The 14,655-nt window shown below is 39.7% G+C and overlaps 1 protein-coding gene across 1 annotated transcript; it reads right to left on the bottom strand.

Annotated features, from left to right (window-relative positions):
• Window positions 1-7,650: 7,650 nt before the first annotated feature.
• LOC123976722 (coagulation factor XI-like) lies at window positions 7,651-13,456 on the bottom strand. The gene is made up of 9 exons (XM_046059070.1): window positions 13,341-13,456; window positions 13,066-13,222; window positions 12,562-12,671; window positions 12,293-12,455; window positions 10,767-10,885; window positions 10,551-10,683; window positions 9,702-9,808; window positions 8,357-8,516; window positions 7,651-8,147 (listed from the first exon to the last, which is right to left on the bottom strand). Exons 1-9 carry the CDS (start codon window positions 13,399-13,401, stop codon window positions 8,033-8,035), a joined length of 1,125 nt encoding a protein of 374 aa, XP_045915026.1. The 5' UTR covers window positions 13,402-13,456; the 3' UTR covers window positions 7,651-8,032.
• Between the last annotated feature and the right edge of the window lie 1,199 nt (window positions 13,457-14,655).

Consider the following 14,655-nt stretch of genomic DNA (forward strand, 5'->3'; position numbering starts at 1 on the left):
CTGCCTTCGGACAGAGAGCGATGTGAGGAAAAAGTGGAAAGACCTCCTGAGCAAAGCAAAAAAAGATTTGTCTTCAAAAAAACACCACCTGACCGGCGGGGGTCCTCCCCCAAAAACTTCCGTGTACAGTACCATAATTGTGGATATCTTTGGAGAGGATTCCCCGGCTTTTATTGGTTTGGTCGGTGCGGAAAGTGGCGGTACCGATCTGGAAGAAACTGCTGTCTCTCCAGAGATGGATGTCGACCACTCAAGCGAGAGTGTGAATTGTGAAGGTGTGTAGCCTATATATTGGAGCAGCCTACAATAACAGTTTTAGTAGTTGTCAGATAACAGTAGGCCTATGAAATTGTTAGAGTGGAGGCTGAAACAAAGAAATTACAGGCCGAGCAGGAAAAGCTGGAACTTGAAAAACAAAAAATATAATATGTATATATATAATATATATATACAGTTATATAATATGTATATATACAGTTGCTCCAACAACAGATAAGCAGGTCATCTTCGTCTATTTCTGAAGAGGATGGGCGGTCTTTTGTAATTCTGTAAATAAGCCTAATGGCAAATTGTGTGCAATGAATCAATGACAATTAAATGACAAATTAAAAAAGAGTTTATTATAAGCCTACTGGACTTTCTTTGTAGCTTATTTTTTATGGTTTACAACGTGGAGATAATTAGCAGAATTATTTTAAGTGAAGCAATAGTTTATAACATTTATAAAGCATTAATAATGCGTGTACGGACTAGTCATCCACCGACATCTTCATGCCCTGCATGGTCCACAGGGTCGGCACCTTCCTCCGGCACCAGGTGATGGTGTTGTCTAGGGACAGGGATCATCTTGGTGACACAGATGTTGTGGAGGACAGTGCACGCTGCTATTACGGTGCAGACTCGCTCAGGGTGCATCCGCATCTCTCCATGAAGACAATGAAACCTAGAAAAAAGAATTAATGATTAGGCTACTGTAAAACCTAAATGTGTCACTTTTGGCGAGTTTTATATAGCCTAGGCCTAGTCTATTTATATAGTTTTCAGTAATCTAGTGACCACACTATATCAGCACCATGGATAGCAGCACAGACACTGCGGAAAGAATTTTACCTGCACTTGAGGACTCCGATGCACCGCTCAACAAGGGACCTAGTGGTGGTGTGGATGGTGTTATACCATCGTTCTTGCTCAGTCCTCGGAGCAATTATAGGAGTCATCAGCCAGTGTTTCAGTGGGTATCCACTGTCGCCGAGAAGCAGCCCATTTACTCTTCCAGCCTCGAAATCCTGGTATAACACACTCTCTCTGAGGATGCGTGCATCATGGGTAGAGCCAGGCCATCTTGCCACCAAATTAAAGATGTTATAATTGGCGTCACAAGCAATCTGCAAATTGATTGAATGGTATCCCTTGCGGTTGACATACAGATAGTCATACTCAGATGGTGCCTGGATCCGGACGTGAGTCCCATCGATGCAGCCCACAATACCAGGAATGCCAGAGGCCCGGAGGAATCGGTGTTTCAGACTCGGCCTCAGTGGGGAGGTGAGCAGATCGCGGGTCAGTGCCAGTGACACGGCCCGACATGCGGTGGATTTGTGGACATTAATCATGTCAAAAGTGTTTTGAAATGCACCATTTGCATAAAAACATAGCGCTATTAACAGCTGTAATGTGGGTGTCAATGCTGCGTTGTGATCCGACACAAACTGTAAGTCGGGTGACAGCTCTTAAACAAGTTCATATATATTTCTCCGACAGAATCGAAACCTCTGAATCAGCTCCTCATCATTGTAAATGTCCAATGGATTGCTTCTGTCCCTAATAACTCTCTCCCGTCTAAAAGCCCACTCATTGTGAAGTCTGTGTATAAGGCGCGCCATGTCTTTACTGCTGAGTTATCAAGTGGTTACAATAGAAACTTGCCTAGATTTTGACTTTACGCCTGCTACTGACTAGGCGTAAGATTTACGCCCGGTCTTAGTGAGAAGAGGACTTAAGCCAGGATGGTGCAACTGTCATAACTATTAGGTCGGACTTAGAATGCTGACTTAAGACCTACTTACCTTAGGACCAGGCATAAGCCCTGTTGGTGCAACCGGCTCCTGACCCTTAAGATGACCTTTCTCCTTGCTATCACCTCTCTGAGGAGGGTGGGGGATCTCCAGACACTTTCAATTTCTCCCCGATGCCTGGAGTTTGCCCCAGGGAGGGTCAGGGCCATCCTGCACCCTTGTCCAGGTTATGTCCCTAAGGTTCCGGGCCAGACTGGCAGGGTCCACGGTGCTGCAGGCGTTTCATCCCCCACCTCATGTGACGGCGGAGGACAGGAGACTTCATCTGCTCTGCCCTGTCAGAGCACTAAGTATTTACACTCTGAGGTCTTCCCGGTGGAGGAAAGCAGTTTCGGGTCCCCCAAGGCTGGCCTCCCCGTTTCTAAACACACCATCAGCAACTGGATCGTTCAGACTATTTCCCTGGCCTATCAGGTGCGCGGTTTGCCTTCAGCTATGGCCGTAAGGGCACACTCTACTCGAGGCAGGACGGCTTCTAGGGCCCTCCTCGCAGGGGCGTCACTCCAGGATTTGTGTGACGCAGCTGGCTGGGCCACCCCTCACACTTTCATCCGGTTTTACATTCTGGACCTTCCTTCTGCACCCAGCACCCGTGCGCTCTCCTCCTAGTCGTGCCGTCAGGTTCTGCACGCTGGGGGCAGGCGGGGTTTCGGCGCGGCCTAAGTGGGTATCTCGTTCCCATAGTGTCGTCACTGACGCAGTTCGAGTTCCCTGGGGGAATGTCTCAGGTTACCTATGTAACCCTTGTTCCCCGAGAAGGGGAACGAGACACTGCGTCGGTCCGCCACACCTCACCCCACCTGGAGTGCCTTGCTTCATAGAAAAGAGCTAATGTGTCCTGTGTGCCGGCGTGCTTATATACCCCTCCGGTTACGCCGTCACACACTACCGTTCTAGTAACAACAATAGGATTGGAGTAGTTTCATTCATAGTTCAGCCCTGCCACGCCCAGAGGCGTTCCCATAGTGTCGTCACCGACGCAGTGTCTCGTTCCCCTTCTCGGGGAACAAGGGTTACATACGTAACCCGAGACGGTCCATGACAATGTTTATCCATCTAGTCGTTACTTTTGTGTGTCTGTTGTTAGGTGCAGGTAGTGTATAGCTAGTTATGAGAGCCTTTTCACTGAAAACAGCTGCCTGCTGCTGGTGATAACCAGGCTGATGAGAACAGTAAGACTGAACCGAAAAATTAAAGTTGTGACTCTAAAACCAACACAACGAGCTGCACTTTATTTGCCATGACTGACAAGCTCACAAGTCTTCCAAAACAGAAAGCCCCAGAACTCCTGTCCACGGACAAATGCAATGAATTTGCTTGCTTTTTTATCTTTTTTAACTATGAGACAAACCATCAACAACACTCATACAAACAATGACTGTGCCATTTCTAAGGCCACCTAGAAAGAATTTGATTCTCATGTCAAAATTCAACAAGCTAAAATAGACCAAAAAGCTCTTGAGGAAACAATTCGGCATCTTAAATCATTGACATGTTGTCTCGACATACTGCCAACTTACTTTATTAAAAACTATTTTTAACTCGATTTGCAGCAAATACTTAATGGCTCACAGCTGTCAGGCATTTTCCCAAAGTCACTAAAAACAGCTGCCATTAAGCCTTTATTAAAAAAGAGAACATTTGAGGCCTCTGTATTACACAGTATAGCTCTGTATCAAATCTTCCTTTTAATTACAGATGTAGACCTCACCTCTGATGGGGACATTATGGTTTGGGCTCTTATATTCCGAAGAAGACAATAACTTCCACTGTGTTTTTTTACAGTCTAAGTGTCTACTTTTGAATTATTTATTATTATTTTAATTATATATTATTAATTACACTACTTTCTTTTAAGCATATGTTTTTATTCAATTATATGTACCTTTTACATTTTATTTGTTATTTTTCTTTTTTTGCTTGTATATGTAAAGCACATTGAATATCAAATACCTAATATCAAATGAACCATTGTGGGAGTGACTGAATTTAAATATTGGAATATAAAAATGTCCTCCAACCAAAATTTAAAAAGATAAACAATTTTCAGAATAATGATTGCCATCTCTCCTGCTGAACTATTACAATTACAAAAAGTTGTCTGTTTATGTCATCTACTGGTTTAAACATGCCTCTACAAAGCCCTGAAAAACATCATACCACAGTCTCTCTGTGTAGGTGTGAACATATTTCTTGAGTAAGCCAATCACTTCATTGGCTCACAGTACACAGAAGCAACATCATATATTCTACATAGTCTTTGCTTAGTTATTTACTTAATTCTACTCGTTTTTTTAGACTCTGACTTCTAGCACAGTTCTAATTGTAACTGCTGAGAATGAATAGCTTCATTATGTAATCAAGACTTAGTCTACAGCCAAGTCAGCCATCAAAGTGTGCTTCATCCTCCATAACTGTGTAAACTAAATTTCATTCAGTTGTTGTTGAGACATTTCACTCAACTCAAAAGATTTGAGGGGATCACCAGTCATTAGGATACATCATTTGGAGATAGTTCACTGAATAAGTAAACACTAGACTGAGTAACCGCCCGACCGGTAGACATCCATAGAGCTATGGTGCTAGCATTAAATAGAACAGGAAAAGATACAACATTAAGTTATTCAGTTAGTCGATCCATACATCCACATTAAACTGCTCAAAAAATAAGGGAACACTTAATCATCACAGTATACCATCATGTCAATTAAATATGTCCAGTTAGTAAGCATAATAGATTGAGAATAAATATCACTTGTTTTGATGCAAATGAAAGTGACAACAGGTGCACGGGAGAGGCAACAGTAAGACAACCCCCCAGGGAATGGTTGTGCAGTCAGTGGCCACAGATTATTGTTCTCTCCTTATCCACCCTGACTGATTGTTACTGTTATTTATAGTTTTGTGTTTTGCTAGTGTCATTGTCACTACTGGTAGCATGAAGCAGCACCTGCAGCCCATTCAGATTACACAGGTAGTCTGGCTCCTCCAGGATGACACATCCATACCTGCTGTCACAAGAAGGTTATCAAGAGCATGGAAGGAATACCAGGAGATACACGAGGGGAGCTGGGCAGGGGTTGAATAAAGGCATCAACCCTGCTGCAGGACCAGTATCTGCTCCTTTCTACCATTATGTATCTGTACAAAACACAGATAATACATTCAGAAAGTATGCATAACATAGCTGGTGAACTATATTTTGCACCGGATAACGTCAGCAACTGGTTGGTGTTCACCAGCAAGCTAACGTTATCTAACTAAAGCACAAAATCACAATATATTTCACGTGCATTGCAGTAGGCCTAATGTTAGTTTACCTGTCTAATAGAATGAAAGGAAGGGTCAGTTTTTTATATATATATATATATACAGTATATATATAATATACTCAAAGCGGAGGTTTCTCCATGACTCAGACTCAATGTTGACCATGTTTTTGTCCGACATCAATATGATTCTCGTTTGGCCTGACGGGCTTCAGCATATAAAACTTTTTTTTTGTTTTTTATCCTTGTGTATGTGTTGGAGTCTGTGTTGTGCTGGGAGCTGGTCATTTTTTTCATTTGCTGCGGTGTCGTTGTTAAGTTCAAGATCAGTACACAAGCAGCTCTGGAGTGCGCATGAACGTCACAGCCTACGTAAACCAATGGATTTCGTGGAAAATCCGATCCGATTTGTTCACGTAGGAAGCAGCATAGAGGATGTTAAAAGCAACTGAGAAAGCTGGCAAATGGTGAAGTTACATCCCGTTCGCAAATAGGCAATAAAAGAGTAATTAATTTCATTTTCAAACTTCATATAGCCCCTTCAAATTAATGAAAACAACTTACCCGAAATTTCATGTCCTGCACTAATTTGCCTCCAGGCCATTTCAGAGGCTCAGGCAAAGGCCAACATTTAGAATTAATTGCATATCTGACTGAGGAACAAAGGGGCCTTTATGGATTTTAACAAGTTGTTGATGGCACCTGGGTCAATAAGAGTAAACTAAGATTTATAAACATAGGAGGCCCTGTCTAAGGAGGGTTTGATAAGTGTAGAAGACTAGATTTATGAATACAAAGGGGCCCTTGCGAGAAGGCTGCAGCTCTGAACGTCATCATGTGATACAGTACATAGCACACGGACCTGCGCTTGTGTTGATTTTGATGTTAACTCTTGTTCATCTTATGCACATAAAATATTTGCTAATATCAAGATGATGTCTTATTTCTGTAGAAGTGTTGTAGGGTAGAATAAACTACTGTTTTAATATTGGATATGTGTGGATGTGGAGGTGGAAAAGGTGGGTCTTACCATGAGACCCACAACAGGAGTGAGAGGACATATTCACCAATGTTAAACAGAGTTTGGGAAGTCTGCTCCCAACTCGGACATACGTGTATTTGTTGTATTTGTTTATTTGCTTGAAATTATCACTAAACTTGAGTTAATTTGAACTTTACTAGAATCTGTGTCTCATTGAAAAGAATAGGCTACCATTTACATTGAAAGGACCACCATTTATCTAAGTCTAAGAGAGTGAAGTGTGAGAGGGCCCATCCGGCCTCTGGGCCAGTCTAAGGGTTTTTATCTCCCATACCAGCATATGCCACAGGCTGGTGTGGCTATACGACATAGTGTAGGCAACATAGATTAACTTTTTGCAGGTAACGGCAAAGAATTTTATTAGTATTATTATAATTAATATTAAATTTAACTATTTAAGTTAAGTGTTAGCAAGAGCTAGAATAAAAACATACAGATGAATAAATCAGTGACTCAGTATAGTGACAGACTCTTCAATATGACAAATATTGCTAACTGGCAAATTTAAGTCAGTATCGCCTCTCATTTTTGCTCACTGTACAATAAGGAAACAACTTCATGATTCTACTTATAGTCTTATTAATATATGATGAGGGATGCAGCTCTGGAGTGTCTTTTCTCACTAGGTTCCTCCTCATATGTATTGATGTGCCAAATCTTTTCATGAGGTGAATGCATGTAATGTCAGAACAGTTGAGGTTACAGCAGCATTGCTTCGCGTGGGTTATCACTCTCAAATAAATAGTTTCTAAAGTAGAAGCACATTATTTAACACTTACAGTATGTACTTCGGTTATAGTACAAATTCTGTGGAGTAAATGTTTATTGATTTCAAGGTAACACTCACACACACAATACATTTAATCATTAAATTAATGTCTTTGACTTCTGCTAAGATTAAAACAAAACCCACTGTTTTTTAAATGCATTTTATCATTTCGCTTAATTTTAAAGGCGTATCATTTCTTTTTATAGTTATTAGCCTATTGGTGAATTATCAGTGTTATTTACTAACTAATGCACAAATTATTACTGAAATGGTAAATACTGCAATGACCTTGGAATGCTTCAAACTACAGGCAATAACCTTTACAACAATTATGACAGATTGCTATTTATTATATGTAGCAATTTACTGTATGTTTTATGGATGTGGAAGAATATCTTGGTGTAGAAACACACAGATATATTTTAATATCATTGCTCACCTCACACATACTGTATGAGCTGTGTAAACACTTACTTTTAAATCAATAAAGAAGGCTGAAAGGCAAATTGATGTTTTATTGTTTTTGTTTACACATTTGTCACACAAAAATACTCATCTGCAGCTCAAAAAGCAAATGATGTTAGGAACAACAGCTATCCAAGTGCACATAATAAAGAATTTTAAAAAACAGGTCTGGGGGAAACAAAGAGGAAGAAGATATCAAGACAGAAGGAGGGAAGTGTGCATGTCTGAGTGAAGCAAGAGGCATTAAAAGGCGAGATTTGTTGGACCAAGCTAAATGAGGAAAAATAGAAGGGTTCAGCATGCAATGAGGAGGGCAGTAATGACAGAAAACAAGTGTTTGAAATGGGGAAGTGAGAGGAAAGTGCTTACTGCTGAGTCACAGAATTGTGTTTCTACACTTTTTTCTTTTAATTCACTGTTTTTGACCATGACAGTTCTTCTTTGTGAAACCAGACACAACATTGGCCAGTTTGGCGACTTTAGGAGGAGCAGGCATGGTGATGACACGCTTTAGATAACAACGGCGCCTAGAAAACAAAATCAACAGCATCTTCAATTAGCCACCATAAATACAGTTGTCATCAAATTATAAAGTGGGGCTACAACAGTGTCTGATTGATGATCAAGTTAAATGTTACATGAGAAGTATTGCCTGAGGAATGCTGGTAAACTGATTTTTTTAATGACAATATTTGTGTTTATGTAGGTTCGCATGCAATCATAAAGAGTACTGTACCTTAAAGCAGGGTCAGAGAAGTTGTCATTGACATAGCTGTAGAACTGGCAGTACTTATCGTTAGTACAGGCCTTCTGACATGCGTCTGCATTGTCTTTCGGTTCAAAGCGAATGTTAGAACCTGGGAAATCTACATCTTTGTGAGCCACCTTTATCCAGTCTGTAAGCAGAGAGGAACAGGGTTAAACTTCTGATGCTGGCTGAACAATAGAAATACTTTACTAAGAATAAAACTAAAAGGATGCACGTTCATGTTGGCTAAATGATTCCAGTCTTTGTCATTATAGATCACACAATAACCAAATTTTAAAAAAGACTGTTTGCCACTTAGCTATTTCATTTGTGATTGTTTCTGAAATGATTGAACAATGTTGCCATTAAGTGAAAGTAGGCTTTTAATAAATACAGACAAAAAATAAACATTTCAAGCCCAGCTTTGGCCCATTGCAGTCATTACACAGATTTCTCTGAAATTCTATTAATGTATTTAGACTTCTAGCCCAGTATTTATTGAAACTGCTGAAAATGAATAGATTCATAATGCAATCAAGACTAAGAGTCTACAGCCATGCTAAGTCAGCCCGTCAAAGTGCACTTCATCCTCTGTAACTGTGAGTACTAAATTTCATTCAATAGTTGTTGAGACATTTCACTCCTACCTTATTTGGGAACGTGAATGTCTGTAGAAACGTAAACTCTAACCATCAAGTAGATGTTGAGATATTTCACTTAATAAGTAAATAATAAACTGACTAACTGACTGACCGATGGAGTCTGAAATCCATTGTTCGGCATAGCTTAAATAAAACCCAGACCCATTTACAACATTAAGTTATTGAGATTGTTGATCCATACATCCAAAATAAACTGCTCTAAAAAAATAAGGAAGCACTTCATCATCACAGTATATCATCAGGTGATATCAATCTGTCTAGTTAGAAAGCATAAGAGATTGTGAATCAATGTCACTTGCACGGGAGAGGCAACAGCAAGACAACTCCCTAAAAGGCAATGGTAGTGCAGGTGGTGGCCACAAACAATAGCTCTCTCATTATCCTTCCTGACTGATTGTTCTCTAGTTTTGTGTTTTGCCGGTGTCCTTGTCACTACTGGTAGCATGAGGTCGTACCTGCAGCCCATTCAGGTTGCACAGGTACCTGTGCTCAATACCTGGCCTCATGTGGCCTGATTCTTTTGGCAGTTTCTGGATTACAAAGGCGTTGATGCCAGTGACTGGCCCTCACGTTCCCCAGACCTTTAAACTATCATGTTCATCTGTGGTCTTTGATGGTCTACTGAAAATATGTCATTTCTGAAGGTTTTAGTGTTGACTGGTGATACATACTGTTATCTGGCTGACAGAAGCGTGCTGGCATCCCAGATGTGACTCCCTCTTTGTTTTTGATCACCATTTCATTTCGATTATTCTTCAGGAGACAAGTTAAGTTAGTACTGCAAAAAAACAAAATGAAAACTTGAATTAAATAAAGCATGTCTGAATTTAAAATAAAGGAACAGTGAATTGGCTAGTATAACTCAGTACCTTCTAATTACTCCTATTGTCTTATAGGACAAGCTTTGACATTATTGCCACATGAGCAGTGTTGGGCATGTAACTTCCAAAAGGTAACACATTATAGATAACTAGTTACTGTCATTTGAGAGTAATTAGTTAAATTACAATATTACTGGTCTGTCTCTTAACTGTAATGCTTTACACTACCTTTGCATCACTTTTGAGTTCCTTCACTGCTATTTAATAGCCACATTATTCAGATAGTACGATGTACCTGCATAGGTGGGTTCTAGTGATAGTTAAATCTGCGGATCAGGTGGGTCTTTGTCATAAAAATCAATATTCTGATTAATAATAATAATAATAAGAAGAAAAATAGAAATGCGTGGCAAAAATAGTACATTGTCAATATTTTAGAAATCCCAAAAATGAGTTAGTGAATTATTAAAAAAACAAAGCATCTCTTAATTCCGGGTTAAAATGCATTGTATCGGGTATAATTGTACCAAAATGTTATTATTATTGCGTCATATAACTTAGAGCAAAAAGCTATACATTAATGTATTCAATAGCGTTACTTTTTTACATATTTCTCCCAACACTGCACATGAAAGAGACAAAATGTTAGAAATGTTTATTACACTCTGAGAAAATTTTGTCAAACACACAGTATGTTACCTGACATAAGTGAAGTAGGTGCAGAGTGGATGAGCAGAGCACAATGTCTGACATTGCTGAGGAGAGGCAGCAGATAGTTTCTGGAGGTGGTGTTCTGGAATGGCAGTGTTTACAAACAATCTGCCCTCGCATGCTGCACAAAACACAGATAATACATTCAGAAAGCATGTAAAACAACCTGCAGGATGTTTTCCTAATGCTATGCTGTTTGTGCACCTGTATCAAAGTGTTGAGTGAATTTCGTTTTGTGGGAGAATCCGGATGTTACACCAGCCTTTGTTTCTACATCAGGGGTCCTTGGTATTGCCCAGCTGTATTTAAGCTGGCACTTGAACCTAAAACAGAACAAGAGGTAGCTTGGGTCATTGTGCCCCCTGGGTTAAATGAGCAAAAATTTTTTAGCTGTGAATAATTAAGTCATACACATATGTTAAACATAATTAGGGAAATGTAGAGAATATGCAATCAAATGCCAACCAAGCTAAGGTGGTTCAAGGATCTGTAGCCAGTCAGGACACAATAAGTGGAAGCAGAAGACAGAGCATCTCTTTCTGAACTCAGAAACATAGTTGGATTCAGACCTATGAAGATGTTGACCAATACCTCCAGGACAGACCAGGGCCATACACAGGCTTTTAGAAATAGAAGTTCCAAAAACAAGGTCCCTGATCTAAATACAGTATGTGCGTTTGACAACACTTTACAATGATGATGTTGATGAAAGTAAGGTAACTGTATGCTACAGTTAACTATTAGTACAGTTTATAGAGGCCATGTGTACTTTTTAGTGGCCTCTAGCGGTGAGCCTTCAACTGATAACGTTATATAAAAATCAAGCTAACTAAAGCACAAGATCTCAATATATTTCACATAACTTGCAGCAATTTTAGTTTACCTTTCCACTAGGATCAGTTTTTATATCCAAAACAAAGCGGAGGTCTCGCCATGGCTCAAACGCCTTTCCAAACCGTGTTTTTGCCTAACTTCAATCTCATTCGTGCTTCAGCACATCTTTTATTGCTTTTGTGGTGGTGATGGTGCAGTGAATAAGACACATGCCTTTGGTGTGAGAGACCTGGGTTCAAATCCACTGTGAGACACCAATGTGTCCCTGAGCAAGACACTTAACCCCTGGTTGCTCCAGATGCGTGCAAGCTCTGACATTTATAGCAATTGTAAGTCGCTTTGGATAAAAGCGTCAGCTAAATGAATGTGTTTATTTCACACGTGTCTGTGTTGTACTGGGAGCTGGTCATTTTTGGGTGACTCCATTTCATTAGCTGCAGTGTTGATGTTAAGTTCAGAATCAGTAAGCAAGCAACTTGGGAGTGCACATGAACGTCACAGCCCACGTAAACCAATTTTGCAGAAACTCCAACCCAATTCTTTCACATAGGAAGCAGCATAAGCGCTGTTAGAAGGAACTACGGAAGTGTGCTAATGGTACCTTTTTATGTGAGGTTACAACCCGTTCACAAATGGTTCACAAAGTGTACATACTGTAGACTACATTTTGGAGGTAACATCAAAGAATTAAATCATTAGTATTAAATTAACCTTTTTAATATCACTTCCCTAAACATACTGTTCACCTTTGCACCAGGCATCTTTCAAAAATTGTTAAGGCCACAAACACTTTGCTCACAGAGGTTTTCTCACCGAAGACATTACCTCTAAGCCCTGTATTAATAAAACTGAAATTCATTTCAACTGCAGTGTAACATTATGTGATACAGTTTTACCTGTACTTCTCTGGTGTGAAGAGCCCATTTGCAAAAGTAAAGAACCGGCAGGCAGGGTCCTGGGTGCAAGCCCTCTGACACTCCTTATAGTCCGCTGTGAAAAAGGATCGGTAGTCTGCCCCTGGGAATTCCACGTTCTGGTACACCTGAGACAGACAAGGCTCTGAGAGAGATACAGCCCAACAGACAGACAGAGCAAATTAGTATGACCCTGCATCACTAATTGACAAAAGTTTTTCAAAATTGGGTTTAAATGTTTGTGAGCCTACGTGGGTCTGGGTTGCAGGGTTTGAGAGAGAAGCCAGAGGTGACGTTTTGGAGTGCAGTCCGAGCATTGGGCTGTCCAGAGGCACTGGACCTGAGGCAGCAGCGGAAGGTCCTGTATATAAGGGCAGAGTGTTTTTTGTTTGTGCGTATTTAACTAACATTAAAAACTGAAGATGGAAGTGTGTCATCAGCTGTAGTAAAAAACAAATTATAAAAAAAAATTATAGTAAGACAAAATGTAATTGACCCATGGAAACTACATAACAAATAACCTACATCAGATTTTAAATATAATACCTCTAATGTGGGGTTGTGAAAAAGCTAATAAACTGCATGATTGCAATTTTGGAAAAGTATGTTTTCTGTTTTCTGGATCCATGAGCACTGAATTAAAAAGTTGGAGTTACTTTTTTTATTTTCAGTCTCTGTTGACTGAAAAGATGTCACTATTCACAAGAAACATACTACTTATTTGTATTTGTAAAAGTCCACTACTTGTTTCGTACCTGTTACTTCTGGTCCAGTCGCCTTGAACAAAGGTAAAGAATTGGCAGGAAGAGTGCTGGGTGCAAAGCTGCTGACAGTGCTCAGCATCAGGAGAGTAGGGAGTTGAAACTTCTGCTCCAGGGAAATCCACGTTTTTCACAAGTTCTCGACTACATTCTGAAGAAATGGGAAAAGAAGTACACACAAATTAGATACATATTTCCACATGTAAGTGGTGCAATAGCAATTTAAACAACCACCTGTAATTACAATATATAGTATAGTGTTGTATTACCTTGACTAAAGGATAGGCTGCAGATAGAGAGCAGACCCACCAAAATCAAATATGTTCCCATCTTCTCAGTTTTGACGATACTCTGTATAGGCCAAGATTCTAGAAGCACAGCTGCAGTAAAACAGGTGGTTCTGCAACTGCGGGTTGAATGAATGTTTCTCAAGTTATACATATGATCTATTTGTGCTGATTGTTTACATATTTAGTGACTGATTCACAGCAACCTTTGTACAGCTACAGTAGCCTAATGTGCAATAAGCAAATAAAACAAAATCAGAAGCTTGATGTTGGACAGTCAATATTTGCTCAATTGTCCTGCAGGTGAGCGCGAACCAAAAATTAATCAAAAATCATGTCCAACACAGTATTATAATATATCCTGATGCCTTGATTATTCTAACTTTCCTCTCACCTGCCTCTACAGTTAAGCCTTAGTGAAATGAGGGTTGTGTCAGTTTGTTGTACTTAATTCTTGATTGTTTGCGATGTTGCTGTTAAATGTCTGTCTTTAATGGCAGTAATACCTTTTGTTGTGGTTATATTTGCTACAGACATAAAGGGAATTTCTGAAGGATAATGCAACTAGGTCAACTTCAGATTGGCTCACAGCCAGGCTTATTGGTCACATGTTCTTCACACATGAACTTTGACTTTCTATGACTGATAGTACAGTTTTTAAAAAAAAAATCTATTTTAAAGGCAGTTTTAAAACCATACAAGGCTTTATGTATCTATGACCACTCAGGCATATTTGCTATTTTAGAGTTCAGATTACAACATTTGGATGTTCTGACAACAAGACCTTGAACAGTCCTCTGTTTAGTTTAGTTTAGTTTAGCTGTGCTGGACATTTTCTTACCTCATATTAGTGTGTGATTTTGCAGTTTCATTCCTAGTGTGCTGTTGTTTTTATGGCATTTTTAAAAAATGAAACCTTTATTTAACCAGGCTAATCCCAATGACATTACAAAATCTCTTTTCCAAGGGAGCCCTGGTGACCAAGATAAACATAAACGTTAAAAACACATAAAACAAACGGAGGAAACATATCAACTGAATTAGTCTCCAAAGCCTTCACTCAGTTTTTAAATGCTCTAATTAGTATTAGCCTGTCAACCTGCAAAACTGTCTGTCAGTGGTTCCAGGTTACAAGGACAGGGAACATAAAGGCCTGTTTGGCCTTTCAGCGTGAGCCTCATGTTCAGACAGTTACAGGGTGTCAGTTGAAGGCCAACAGTAGGCATGATGAATCCTGACACTCCATTATATTTTCACTTATTTAGAAAAAAACGTTTTGCTTAAGCAGCATGATTTG

Source organism: Micropterus dolomieu, linkage group LG09, assembly GCF_021292245.1.
Source record: "Micropterus dolomieu isolate WLL.071019.BEF.003 ecotype Adirondacks linkage group LG09, ASM2129224v1, whole genome shotgun sequence".
In the NCBI taxonomy this organism is placed as follows: domain Eukaryota; kingdom Metazoa; phylum Chordata; class Actinopteri; order Centrarchiformes; family Centrarchidae; genus Micropterus; species Micropterus dolomieu.

Excerpts from the sequence above, each read along its gene's own strand:
- LOC123976722 (XM_046059070.1), bottom strand. The coding sequence starts at position 13,401 with ATGGGAACATATTTGATTTTGGTGGGTCTGCTCTCTATCTGCAGCCTA. Across the intron at positions 10,886-12,292 it reads TTCACACCAGAGAAGTACAG|GTTCAAGTGCCAGCTTAAAT; the intron begins GTAAAACTGTAT and ends GTTCTGTTTTAG. Across the intron at positions 9,809-10,550 it reads ACCTACTTCACTTATGTCAG|TACTAACTTAACTTGTCTCC; the intron begins GTAACATACTGT and ends GTTTTTTTGCAG.